This window comes from Dreissena polymorpha, chromosome 5 (genome assembly GCF_020536995.1).
Source record: "Dreissena polymorpha isolate Duluth1 chromosome 5, UMN_Dpol_1.0, whole genome shotgun sequence".
Taxonomy (NCBI): Eukaryota; Metazoa; Mollusca; class Bivalvia; order Myida; family Dreissenidae; genus Dreissena; species Dreissena polymorpha.
In genome coordinates this window covers 93,790,872-93,805,216 of record NC_068359.1, presented here as the reverse complement: position 1 = coordinate 93,805,216, position 14,345 = coordinate 93,790,872, and the positions used below count along the sequence as shown (strand labels likewise).

The following is a 14,345-nucleotide window of genomic DNA, read 5'->3' as shown; positions in this document are numbered from 1 at the left end:
ATACTTGGTTTTTTAAAAAGTAGTTCAGTTTAGTTTAGTGACCTGTGGTCACGGAGCGTATATTGATATATAGGTCATATAGAGTTTGTGCTGTGGTGTAGGGTCTCTGTTGTAACAACTATCATGTTACCATCTAGACAATGACCTTAACGACACACATTGCCACGGGCTAATTTAACACCTGATTAGCAAAAATAGATGCCCATATGTAAGCTGAACACCATGAAATAAGAAAACCAAAATAAAGCATGAACTTTTAGGTGGCGATTCTATATATACAATCGTGCCAACAATTAACAGGGTATAACCCTAAACAATATACTCTGAAGTTTTATTATAGACTCATTAAATGGTGCGACGATAACAAAAGTTTCAAAATTTCAATTTGGTTACAAGAAAGGAAAAAGTACAATTGACTGCATCCTCATTCTCAGTAGCATTACCAATACAGTCTCAATAGCATTGTTAATAAAGTATTAAATTCAGGTGAAAAATTATATTGTGTTTGTATACATCATGCTAAATGCTATGAGAGCATAAATTGCCCTCTTCTGTGGCAAATTGTAAACCGCACGGGTATAGCAAAATAAATTATTCACCAAGATAAATCTCATACTACCACTTTATAGACAATTGGGGTTTACAACATATCTAGATATTATTAAAATTCCAAATTATAAAATAGCTCTCACAAAATTTCGAGTATCATCTCATAGATTAATCAAAGTACTGACAGTACTGGTGTGACGATGCTTTTGAAAAGGATTGATATAAAAGCATCTATTTAAGTTTAGTTACATCACCACAATTGTGTATGTGCGTACGAAAATTTTGGGTAAGAAAAAAAATGGGTACGAAAATTTTGGGTAAAAAAATTATGCAAAAAAATGGGTACGAAAACAGATTTGGTTACGAAAAAAAATTAGGGTAGGAAAAATTTTTTGGGTACGAGCAAAAATTTGGGTACGAAAAAAAATTGGGTACGAAAAAAATTGGGTACGGGGAAGTAGTACCCGTGGGGAACTTGATCCATGGTAAGGTTAACTAAATCTCTGCGATATGACCTAATATGTGTTTAAAACAGCGAACAATATCCAACAAACGAATGAATTATCAAACATAGTATGTGCACTTATGTGGTTCTGTAATTTCTGTTTGAAAAGTTTATTAAATATGCAAAATGAGAAAGCACGCATAAGAGCGAGTTTCACAGATGTCATACGGCTATTATGCTGTTAATATACCATAGTCGCTACAACGTTTACAAATGGCAGGTTCGAAATTATTATTAATAATAATGAAAATAATAATAAAAACAAGACTATTGCGTAGCAATATTGTACCCAACTGGCTCCACCATTTTCAGAAAATCCACCATTGTCAGATTTTTTTATATTTGTTGCCATAGCAACCAGAATTTTTGACGTGGGAACAAAATGAAATGACGTGCATAATGCCCATATTGCCATCTATCTATGTTTCAAGTTTCATGAAAAAATATTTATAACTTAAAGTCATCGCAGGATCCAGAAAATCCCCATTTTCAGCAGTATTTCTAGTCTATTTGTTTCCATAGCAACCAGAATTTTTGACGTAGGAACAAAATGAAATGATGTGCATAATGCCCATATTGCCCTCTATCCATGTTTAAAGTTTCATGAAAAAAATATTAAGAACTTTAAAAGTTATCGCAGGATCCAGAAAAGTGTGACTGACTGACTGACTGACTGACAGACAGACAGACAGAGTGCAAACCGGGAGGGGACAATAATTACATGCGGTATGATATCTATATACTTGAAAGATAAATACATGTTTGCATATTTAAAATCTTCTTTGAGATTAAAAAGTTATGGTCACAGGGTAACGCCGCGAACCACGGTGGACAAATGCCTGCTGTGTTTTTTGCCGAAGTAAATTATGTTCGCGGTGGCCTGACACGACAATCATTGCGGACCGGTGAGACTCAGACGTCCGCGGTGATTTCTTACAAAAACAAGTTCGCGGTGACACTGCGGAAAATGAATACCGACTAAGAGCTGGATTGTATTTAAGTGGAAAAGGGTTAAGTCACCATGACCTTACCCTTGATCAAACTGACTACACCAAAAAGGCAATTTCAAGCTAGGTCTGCATGTTGTAAGCAACAAAGACACATATTTCAGTATACTTCCTATATAACCTTCATTAAGTAAAAAAACAATGGTTTTCTATTTATAGTACGAGTGAAATCAAATAAAACCCTTCAAAAGAACTCAAAAGCTTGCCATACATGTTTGCTATCTATTTAAGAATATTATCTCCATCCAAAATAAAGTTATTGAGCGTTCTTTTAAGCATCAGTGACTTGACCTTTAGCTGACAGGCTAATATGCTATCCCAATTTAGATGTACATGTAGGCAACCGTTGAAAAATTCAGTGTGATTCCTCTATGCAAACTCAAGTTATGAGCAGAAACCTATTTCCTATTTTTAGTATCAGTGACCTTGACCTGAGTAGCCCCAAATTTGATCCTGAGCTGGGTCTCTATTCAAGCTTACTATAACTATAATATAGTATCATCAAGATTGGCTGTCTAAACTTAAGTTTATTAACATAAACCTTAAATTAGAGAGCAGAAAACATTACTTTGACCTATTATGGATCATTCAAGGGCCATAATTCAGAAATTCATAATGCAAATTTGGCTTATACAAATAATTTGATTGAAGTCAGCATCTTGTTATTGTATTTTGTCTTTTCATGTGTCTGGCTTTCACATATAGTGGTTGTGTTCTAAAAATAAGTTTCAAGTTGCAAACTATTTTCAAATATAGGGAATAAAACAAGGTTATAAAATGTAGGTAAGCATTTTATTCATTTCATTTATACAACTGTCTACAAATCCTTTTCTTTTTGACTAAACCAGGTGTTAAATATTGTATATATGGTTTTCAGGACATGATACAAATGGAGTGGCTTTTGAAATGATCATTGGTCTAAAGGTTGTGTTAACAAATAATTAAGCTTAGATTGAATAGAAATGGAAAACTGGCAATAATTATATAATGTAACTTAATTGAAATTATGTAAGTATTACACAAACGGCTAAATATACTCAGAATATTCTTAAAACAAGAGGGCCTGAAAGGCCCAAAGTCGCTCACCTGAGATAAAAAAATGACTTGTTCTTTGCAGCCCAAGATATAAATGGAACAAAAGTTCTAACCAAGTATCATGAAGAATGAACAACAAATGGCCCCTTGGCGGCCATGTTTTTTTAAACAGACCTGAACCATTTTTTAACTCTTCCAATATATGTCCAAATTTCATGAAGATTGGGAAAAAATGTGTCTTCTAGACTGTTTACATGTTGTCACTATATACATTAAGATCAGGTACAAGTTAAGTCTAAAAAATTTAAGTATCGTTACAAAAATGAACAACATACAGTAAATACCTTAATGAATGTAAAAAGAAGTTCAAAATCTGTCAAAAAAACTGATATTAATATAAGTTACTGTTAGTCTAGAAAGTGCTTCAAAAAACTAGTTAACAAAATAGGTCTAATTCAATCTAAAGAACAATATTTATAGAGATTAGGAAACTTCAGTGAATCAAATGTAAAAATAAGAAAAATTTACTAAAGTTATTGAAATAGAATAGCGTCTTTCTAATTAAGAAAATGCCAAATAAAAATAATCTAAATAATAAGAATAATTTAGAAAATAATGCCAAAATGTCTTGATGCTGGTGTTAAAAATAATTTAGAGTTAAATTATTTCAAAATTCCAACCTTTTTCAAGAGCTGTTAACTTTTCAAGAAAGCATCAAGAGGTGTTTAAATCAGCCAAAACAGCTTATTTTATACAGTTCAGAAGAGATCAATGGCAGAGTAGTCAATTTTCCCTCAGAACAGTGCATTTATCAATGATTAATATCTTCCCAAATTCCAGAGCAGAACTAAAAAAATAGATTACTGAACCAGGTTAAACAAGGGAGATAAATACTGCATAAATACTGCAAAATCATGTACATGATGTCTTTCTTTCAGTTATCTCTTAGTTGAAAGGCTTATCATAAGTGTTAATGACTAAAACAGTTATGTTAACAATGAAAATTCTGTGTTATGAAAAATTACATTATACAGTTAATGTCACAAAATATTGACATAATAAAACCAAACTTTACTACACAGGAAACAAATGTTCTGACCAAATTTCAGATTGAGCAAACTAGAAAGTTAACAAGATTTTACTATAACCATACATGTATATAGCCATATAAGGAAAAATGCCCCGCCCCTTGGCAGCCATGTTTTTCAAGCCTAGGTTACCATTTTAGAACTCATCCAAGATATCATTGGGACAAATCATCTGAGCAAGTTTCATGAAGATCGGAAAATAAATGTGGCCTCTAGAGTGTTAACAAGGTTTTACTATAGCCATATAAGGAAAAATGCCCAGCCCCCTTGCGGCCATGTTTTTCAACCAACCAACATCATTTTCAAACTCGTCCAAGATATCATTGGGATGAATCTTCTGACCAAGTTTTATGAGGATCGGACAATAAATGTGGCCTCTAGAGTGTTAACAAGATTTTGCTATAGCCATATAAGGAAAAATGCCCGGCCCCTTGGCAGCCATGTTTTTCAAGCAAACGTAACCATTTTTGATCTCATCCACGATATTATTCAGACCAATCTTCTGACCAAATTTCATGAAGATTGGACAATAAATGTGGCCTCTAGAGAGTGAACAAGGCAAATGTTGACGTCGCACAACGGACAACGCACGACGGACAAAAGGCGATCACAAAAGCTCAGGTGAGCTAACAAGAGCTGTCAGAAGACAGCGCGCTCGACTTTTCGAGTGCTTGACAGTATAATGTAAGCTATCATGGGGAAATTGTTCATATTCAATAAGGTCAAGGTAATATAGTCATATTCTAACTGGAAGAGGACCATAATTGAAACATAATGATCGCTAATGTTTTAGAGAAGTGGGACATTATAGACGATTCTGAGTTCAGGTTTATTTTCCACAATCTATTGAACATTTGTAAACACATAAAACAAACTAATAAGACTATATTTCAAGTTTGATAGCAATAGCTTGGGTGGGATGTTTGGACGGTCTTTCAAACATAAAATAATACAAATAAATATTATTTTTTTTTACCATGCTTAAAAAAAAAAAAATTCTTTTGTGTTTGTGTGTGTGTGTGGGGGGGGGGGGGGGGAATAATGTGGGGGTGTGGTAATTTATAAGATGATATTTCAAAAATAAGAAAAAACAAGAGCTGTGTTCGTGAAACACAATGCCCCCTATTGCGCCGTTTTGAAGCCATCTATTTGACCATTCGCCTTGAAGGATGACCTGGACCTTTCACTACTCAAAATGTGCACCTCCATGAGATACGCATGCATGCCAAATATGCAGTTGCTATCTTTTATATTGCGAAATTTGACCTTTGACCATGAAGGATGACCTTGCCCTTTCACCACTCAAAATGTGCAGCTCCATGAGATACGCAAGCATGCCAAATATCGAGTTGCTATCCTCAATATTGCAAAATTTGACCTTGACCTTCACCTTAAAGAATGACCTTGACCTTTCACCATTCAAAATGTGCAGCTCCATGAGATACACATGCATGCCAATATATCAAGTTGCTATCTTCAATATTGCAAAATTTGACCTTTGCCCTTGAAAGATAACCTTGACTTTGACCTTGCATAATTTGACCTTGAAGGATGACCTTGACCTTTTACCACTCAAATTGTGCAGCTCCATGAGATACACATGCATGCCAAATATCGAGTTGCTATCTTCAATATTGCAAAATTTGACATTTGACCTTGAAAGATAACCTTGACTTTGACCTTTCACTACTCAAAATGTGCAGCTCCATGAGATACACATGCATGCCAAATATCCAGCTGCTATCTTCAGTATTGTAAAATTTGACCCTTGACCTTGAAGGATGACCTTGACCTTTTACCACTTAAATTGCCCAGCTCCATGAGATACACAAGCATGCCAAATATCAAGTTGCTATCTTCAATATTGCACAATTTGACCTTTGACCTTGAAGGATGACCTTGACCTTTCACCACTCAAAATGTGCAGCTCCATGAGATACACATGCATGCCAAATATCAAGTTGCTATCTATAATATTGCAAAAGTTATGACCAATGTTTAAGTTTTCGGACAGACGGACATACGCTATATATTTGACCTTTGACTTTGAAGGACAACCTTGACCTTTCACCACTCAAAATGTGCAGCTCCATAAGAAACACATGCATGCCAAATATCAAGTTGTTATCTTCAATACACAGACTGACAAACAATTCAACTGCTATATGCTACCCTACTGGGCGCATAAAGGGAATTTTTTTTATTTTTTTTTGGGGGGGGGGGGGGGTTCTGGGAGGGATGGGGCGTGGTGGATGGTTTGGGTGGAGTCCATTGTGTTATGTTAGGTAAGTGTTGTTTTGTCAAAGTATGAATCATATCTGATCCTAAATAAAGAAGTTATGGCAATATAAGCAAAATTTATTTATTTGACCTTGAGATTCAAGGTCATTCAAAGGTAAAAGTCAAATTGCCAGGTACAGTACCCTCATGATAGTAAGAAAGTATTTGAAGTTTGAAAGCAATAGCCTTGATACTTTAGAAGTAAAGTGGATCTAAACACAAAATTTAACAAAATATTCAAAGTTACTCAGTCTAAAAAGGGCCATAATTCCGTAAAAATGCCAACCAGAGTTATGCAACTTGTCCTGTACAGTCCCCTTATGATAGTTAGCAAGTGTTCTAAGTCTGAAAGCAATAGCTATGATACTTTAGAAGTAAAATGGACCAAAACACAAAACTAAACCAAACTTTCAATATTCTAAGTACAAAAGGGGCCATTATTCTGTCAAAATATCAGTCAGAGTTACATAACTTTGCCTGCACAGTCCTCTTATGATAGTTAGTAAGTGTTGCAAGTATGAAAGCAATAGCTTTGATACTTTAGGAATAAAGTGTACCTAAACACAAAACTTAACAAAATTTTCAATTTTCTAAGTATAAAAAGGGGCATAACTCTAAAAAAAATGCTGACAGAGTTATGCAACTTATTATACACAATTGTCTTGTTGCTATAAAGAAGTATTCCAAGTTTGAGTTAATTATCTTTGATAGTGTTAAAGTAATTTTAAACTTTCACCAACGGCAACGCCGACTCGGGGGCGGGTAGTATAGCTCTGATTTTTCTTCGAAAAGTCGAGTTAATGAAGATTGGCATAAAAGACACGATTTCCATTAAATATTAACCCAGCTATAGGTGCCACAATATTATGTTCCTGAAATATAGCATTTGAAAGCCTCCCACAAAAGCTAGCATTTTCAAGGACTTTTCGACAAGACACTTCAAACATAAACTTCAATTTACATGGATTATTCTTTTATTATACTGGCACAAAAAATGGAAAATTTACATACAAATTCCAAAATAGGAGACTGGCTTTTGAGGTGCAATTTTAAATGGAATATTTAAGCACTAGCACATAAGACACAATTTACAAAGAATACTTCACAATGGAACTCTGACACAAGCAGGACAATATTCAATATTCTAAAGTGCATCAGTTCTGGTTGTGTTTCTGCAGCGCCACGTCTCCCAGCATCTGAAGGTTGTACATAGTCTCCTCGGCCCCTAGACAGACCCCAACACTACCAGCCACCGGACTATAGCATCGACCTTGAGACTGAATCACGTATTCTCCCTTGTTATTGGTCATAATCGTAATTTCAATTGCCTCCTCACTTTCGTCACTTTCAGGTTCAATTTTGTTGGCATGTGACTTGCCAATAATTTTCTTTTTAGCTGATTGTATAACTCCTTGGCAGGGTTTGCTATTATCTTCGCCCTGTTGTTCATATTTGTTCCTTTTCCGTTTTTTGTTGACAACACTTTTGCCTCCTTGTGTTTCAGCTTCAACAGCATTGTTATTGCTATTGCCAGTGTTGTAAAGTACAATGTCTATATTATTACCGTCATGACTTTCCTGGATGTAGAAATCATTTTGCCCATTATTTTCCTTAGAATCATCATTGGTTTCCTCGTCAATGGTGTCATTTGGACCATATTGGATAGATATATCATTCTGAGAATTATTAAAATCAAAGTCAATAGACTCATCAACACCTTCCTCCACCTCTTCACCATAATCATCATAATCATCGCCATAATCATCATCAAGTTCACTTCCCGTTTCCGTTTCAACAAAATCATCACACTCTGACCTTTGCTGCACAGTAACAACTTGTATGCTTCTGCGACTGCCACCTTGATTGTCCACCTGGACTGAAGGTTGCATACCACTAACTTCTGTGCTGGAGGCAGCGAGGTAAGGCATGTGGTGTAACTTGTCAGACACAGACTGGGCTACTTGTGTCTGGCTAGAGGATGTTACCGCGCCACTGACTGGTTCTTCATGCGTCTGCAATTCTATGCTCTCATAGCGCACAGTCTGCAGACGCCACTTGCCATCCAGATGCCTCTTATATCTGTGAAAAGAAATATCTTTATAATCACTAAACATATGTTTATGTCCACATTTTAGACATTTGCATTTCTATCCAATCTTGTAAACAAGAAATATCTTTTAAAAAGATATACGGCGTTGATTGTGGTCGATGTTTATGAACGATCAAAAGTTATCTCTATGAGATAAAAAGTAGCGGATGCCTTTTTTCTGCGCAGTTCTTAGCTACATCATAAGCAAATCAATTACGGGGTGTTGCGCCAGATTTCGTGGCTTATTTTGCTTTATGTGATATTATTACTCAGATATCTATATTTACAGGATAGAAAAACACAAGAAACATGAAAATAAACGATTGCATATAGGTCAGCCGGCAATACTCGAATCTTATTTAATTGCATAATTATAGTATAGTGAATTATTGTGCTCATGCTTAATAAACTGGTCTAAATGGATAAATATTTCTAATTATTTTTATCAAAATTGGTCCTTATCATGCAAATGTTAAAACCATATTAAAAATCGATGATTGACATACCACAATAATATCGCCGAATATCTTTATTTAGTATCTTTCTGATCAAAACAGACTTCAAGTGCACAAAGTTTACGAGACGGCGTTTATATAAAGATTTCTGCAACTGACCGCAAACTGACCTTGATACCTTGCGGATTGGAATGCAATGCATTACAGTCAGTACGTTATTGTCAGTAAGACCGGTGTAACACAATGATCGCAACCCCTTCTGCGAACTCCGGTGATGAACTGTATATAAACTCTGACTTTCACAAATGGCCGGGAGTTGACCCGAAACCTCGCGGGTTGAAATGCAATGCAAGTAAGTACTAAATATGACAACATAGCTACTAGTATAAACGCTTTTGCGCTGGTAATTCTCTGAAAATAAAAGGTGAACGCACAAACTGTATTTATGTCGAAAATTGATTGTAAAACTGTTCTATCTATTGAGCCTTTTCATTAGAGATAAAATTGTTTCATGCAGTAAAACAGTGTTACAAAGACGCGGATATGTTTCCAATGTTATGGTGTTATACTCAAATCAGCCAATGGAATAAATGAAGTGTATTCATTCGTACCTAGCCGCGGGAAATTTTATTTGAGTATTATTGGACACTTACAAAGGTCAAGTCAGGGTGAAAAGCTGGCTTATTCAGCTAACGCCGAAAAACAATATTAATTTGAACACAAGTCTAATTTTAGTAGTGATTTATTATATGAGCTTTTTTCACAGTATTGTACAGTTTACAGTCTATGCCATCCATCAGAACCAATATGTTATATACTGCTTAAAAGAATGTTGTTATATGAAAATGATATTTACAGATTTCAATGTCAAAATGACACACAAATAACTTGCATTTCAACAAACATAATGGCAAATCATTACACCACAACAATTAATAACTTAAAAAACGCTTAAACAAGGCATTCAAAAGGACAGTTACGTCGGTTGCATAATTCTTAAACCATCAAGTGGCAGCATTTACCTTTGCAAGTCTGCCTCATGAAATCACCACATGCCCCTTTGCTATAGACTTTGGAGATAGTTTCATGAAAACCCTTTAAAATGACATAGGTGATATAGAATGGACATAAAAATACACTCGGGAACATTCAACCTTCAAGCACAATTAGCTTGACCTTCAGTTAGAGTGACAGGCTTATTCCTTCTGCACCCTGAGGAACACATTCGAGCCAAATTTTATGAAAATCCTTTAACCCTTTGCATGCTGGGAAATTTGTCTGCTTAAATGTCGTCTGCTGAATTTCTAAAATTAGCATTTTCTTCATTTTTTTCAAAGAATACTATAAGAATAGCAAACAGTTTGGATCCTGATTAGACGCTACATTCTGTGGCATCTCATCTGGATCCAAACTGTTTGCAAAGGCCTTCAAAATTCGGTTCCAGCACTGAATGAGTTAAATAGTACAGGGAATATGTAGCAGACATGAAATTGGACACAAAATTTAAGGCATAACATTTGATTTTTTAGTTCCCTTAGCCTTGGGTTGTGTGAAACGGCAATACCTTCTGCACTTCAGCTCAATAACCATTTGATCTAAATTGCATTAAAATTCTTCACAATTCATTAAGAGTTCAAACAATTGACCTTCAAATGTGACCTTGAAAGTCTTTCAAACGGTTTTAACAGAAAATGGTGCAAACAAGAATTTTTTTCAGAAAGGTAGACAAATGGACGGTCAAATTGTATTTCTGAAATCCAACTCCCACTTTGTGGCAGGAAATTAACAGCCTGCAGTACGGTTTACCTTGAGAAACTAGCGTATTGTTTTCATACCTAAATCTTGAGTGCCCAGAAGGCCAGTTAAACTTGTGCTTATTTTTTAGATGTTTCGACAGCAATGCACCACGGCTGAAGGAAGCACCACAAACATGACACTCGTAATCACTCGGTCCGGACTGAAATGTATGAAAGCTGAGTGTATTGTTCACAGTGAGAAAAGTCTAAACCCTAAAACGCATGGTGAAACAAGGGCTATTTTTAAAACATGCATGTCCCCCATATGGGCTGTCAGTTGTAGTGGCAGCCATTGTGTGAATACGTTTTTTGTTACTGTGACCTTGACCTTTGACCTAGTGACCTCAAAATTAATAGGGGTCATCTGCCAGTCATTATAAATGTACCTATGAAGTTTCATGATCCTAGACGTAAGCATTCTTGAGTTATCATCTGGAAACCATTTTACTATTTCGAGTCACGGTGACCTTGACCTTTGACCTAGTGACCTGAAAATCAATAGGGGTCATCTGCCAGTCATGATCAATGTTCCTATGAAGTTTCATGATCCTAGGTGTAAGCACTCTTAAGTTATCATCCTGAAACCATTTTACTGTTTCGAGTCACTGTGACCTTGACCTTTGACCTAGTGACCTGAAAATCAATAGGGGTCATTTGCCAGTCATGATCAATGTTCCTATGGAGTTTCATGATCCTAGGCGTAAGCATTCTTGAGTTATCATCCGGAAACCATTTAACTATTTCAAGTCACTGTGACCTTGACCTTTGACCTAGTGACCTGAAAATCAATAGGGGTCATCTGCCAGTCATGATCAATGTACCTATGAAGTTTCATGATCCTAGGCGTAAGCATTCTTGAGTTATCACCTGGAAACCATCTGGTGGACGGACTGACAGACGGATCGACAGACCGATCGACTTCTTCGAAGGGGGGCATAATAATGAGTATAGGTGCTAAGGAAGACAAAAAACTCCCTCCTGGAAAACTGGGCTTTATGGAGTCTGCACAAGCTAATCAGGGACGACACTTTCCTCTTTAATGATTTTTTTTGTTTAAAGAAAGTATGTTCTTAGCCAAAATCCAGTTCAGCTGCAAGTGTCTTCCTTGATTAGCTTGTGCAGACTGCTGGACAAGCTGTTTCATGGTCATGTTTGTTCTCAAACCTCTAAGAATGACCTAAATCTCTGAGGTATGGTCACAAGTTTTACACACAAAATATTGTCTGCTCATGTTGGTCTTTGATAGTAAGTTATTAAAAATTTCTTCAATTTCATCTTGTGACTTTCTTTAATGATCCCACATGAACCAGTTTCAAACTAAGCTTATATATTTTGGAGATACATTCTGACAAAAGTTCATGAACATTGAGTCAACGCACCTCGTGATGTTGCCTGAAGTGTTTCTGGTAACTGCGGAACTTGTCTGTTGTGAAGTCGCAGTCTGGAACCTGGCAGCGTATCTCCTCCCTGGTCTCATGAACAGTCTGGTGGGACCTCAAATCTGCCACAGACTTGGCCCTAACACAGGATACATTTCAAGATTCAACACTTATATTTATATGGTTATATGTTTGTTTGTTTGGATTTTGGTCCAAAGGTTAAAGTCGAGTGAGGTTGTTGATACAAATGGATAAAGAATGGAAATAAGCAACAATTGTGTATCAAAGAGTTGCAGCTATCAGTGTTGAAGCTGGGCACAACAGTAAAGTCTACTGCACCGTCAAGGACTGAAAAACGAAACCAATCGAAGAACAGCGGACAATCACTTTACATCTCAGACATCCCGATGACACAGGCATCATTTCTGAATTTTCATTTATGTTATATATGTTATTAGACAAACAGATGCCATGCATGTCATAAATTATATATATTGTGCAAAACACTATTTATTTGGCAAAACTAAAATTAGATTTATGTAAATGTTCCGGTATATTAAAAGAAAATCTTTTTTTTTCTTTTCAATGACATGTAAATTTAAAAGATTTTTATCCTCACATGGTAATTGTTTAATGTGTGTATTCCACACAGGCTTATCAGGGATGACACTTTCCCTCTAATCTGGATTTTCATTGAGAAGAGACTTGTTACCTGTACTCGCACTCCGGACACTTGAATGGTTTATCATCAGAGTGGCGGTACCTGATGTGCAGCTGCATATTTGAAGGAGAGGGACACGTCATGTCACAGTATGGACACTTGTACTGGTTCACTGGGAACACACACTTACATGTTGTACAAAGTGAAGAGTTGAGCCGCTTTCTAGGAAATCTTGACTCAATTGAGCCCCGTACTGAAAAAACTGGGCATAAAGCATGTGCGTAAAGTGTCGTCCCGGTTTAGCCTGTGAAATCCGCCGAGGCTATTCAGGGATGACACTTTACGCCTAAATTGGATTTTTGCTAAGAAGCGACTTATTCATTTAAACGAAAAATGTCATAAAAGCGGAAAGTGTTGTCCCTGATTAGCCTGTGCAGATTGCACAAGCTAATCTGTGACGACACTTAAGGCACATGCATAAAGCCCAGTTTTCTCAGAAAACTGGACTAAAAGCATCTGCATAAAGTGTCATCCCAGATTTCACGGTGCAGTCAGCAAAGAATAATCAGGGACAACATTTTCCGCCTTAACAGGCGCTGTGACCTTAACCTTTGACCTAGTGACCTGAAAATCAATAGGGGTAATCTGCCAGTCATGATCAATGTTCCTATGAAGTTTCATGATCCTAGGTGTAAGCATTCTTGAGTTATCATCCGGAAACCATTTTACTATTTCGAGTCACTCTGACATTGACCTTTGACCTAGTGACCTGAAAATCAATAAGGGTTATATGCCAGTCATGATCAATGTACCTATGAAGTTTCATGATCCTAGGCCTAAGTGTTCTTGAGTTATCATCCGGAAACCATCTGGTGGACGGACTGACCGACGGACGCACCGACATGTGCAAAACAATATACCCCCTCTTCTTCGAATTGGGGCATAAATATTAAGAGTTGTACAATGAGTTGTAAAATGAATGAGACCAATACCACTGCACTGCATTGTCAGCAATGTTCAAGGGAAAACTACTAAGTAATCTGGTAAATAGAAAAGTAGGCTTCAAATTGTCACCTTCTGGCGATGACATACGTAAAACTCAATAAAATCTTATGAAAAATAAACTGAAAACATTATAGAGGGATAAACTGATTGAACAATGCCAAACAAAGTGAAATAAATATGCCCTCTCTTAGTTTTCATTGCAGGAGTATAACTATCTTGCATTATTCATACACAAAATAAGAGTGTAGAAATAAAAATAATCAGTTAACATTGATCTTTAAAATACAATTGTTAATTTACATTAACGCAAAATGAAACATTTTCAAATGAAATCAATTACAATGATTCATTTGAATGCTCAATATAAAAGAAACTTATTACCATGGTAACGCATGTGGTCCCTTAGCAACCGTTCAGTTCCAAAGGTACTGTTACAATGGCTGCATTGGTACTGTTGACCTAAAAGTAACCAGAAATAAGAGGAGTTATAACTTCT

At 36.1% G+C, this 14,345-nt stretch overlaps 1 protein-coding gene across 1 annotated transcript in view; it reads right to left on the bottom strand.

Annotated features, from left to right (window-relative positions):
• Positions 1 to 6,403: 6,403 nt before the first annotated feature.
• The window catches only part of LOC127881458 (histone H4 transcription factor-like), a 57,853-nt gene continuing 49,911 nt past the window's right edge, over positions 6,404 to 14,345 (bottom strand). Inside the window, exons 6-10 of the mRNA XM_052429349.1 lie at positions 14,231 to 14,308; positions 12,896 to 13,016; positions 12,184 to 12,322; positions 10,844 to 10,965; positions 6,404 to 8,543 (exon numbers count right to left, since the gene is read on the bottom strand). Of these exons, the coding sequence (XP_052285309.1) occupies positions 7,619 to 8,543; positions 10,844 to 10,965; positions 12,184 to 12,322; positions 12,896 to 13,016; positions 14,231 to 14,308 (1,385 nt within the window). The 3' untranslated portion in view covers positions 6,404 to 7,618. The remainder of the gene's footprint in view (positions 8,544 to 10,843; positions 10,966 to 12,183; positions 12,323 to 12,895; positions 13,017 to 14,230; positions 14,309 to 14,345) is intronic.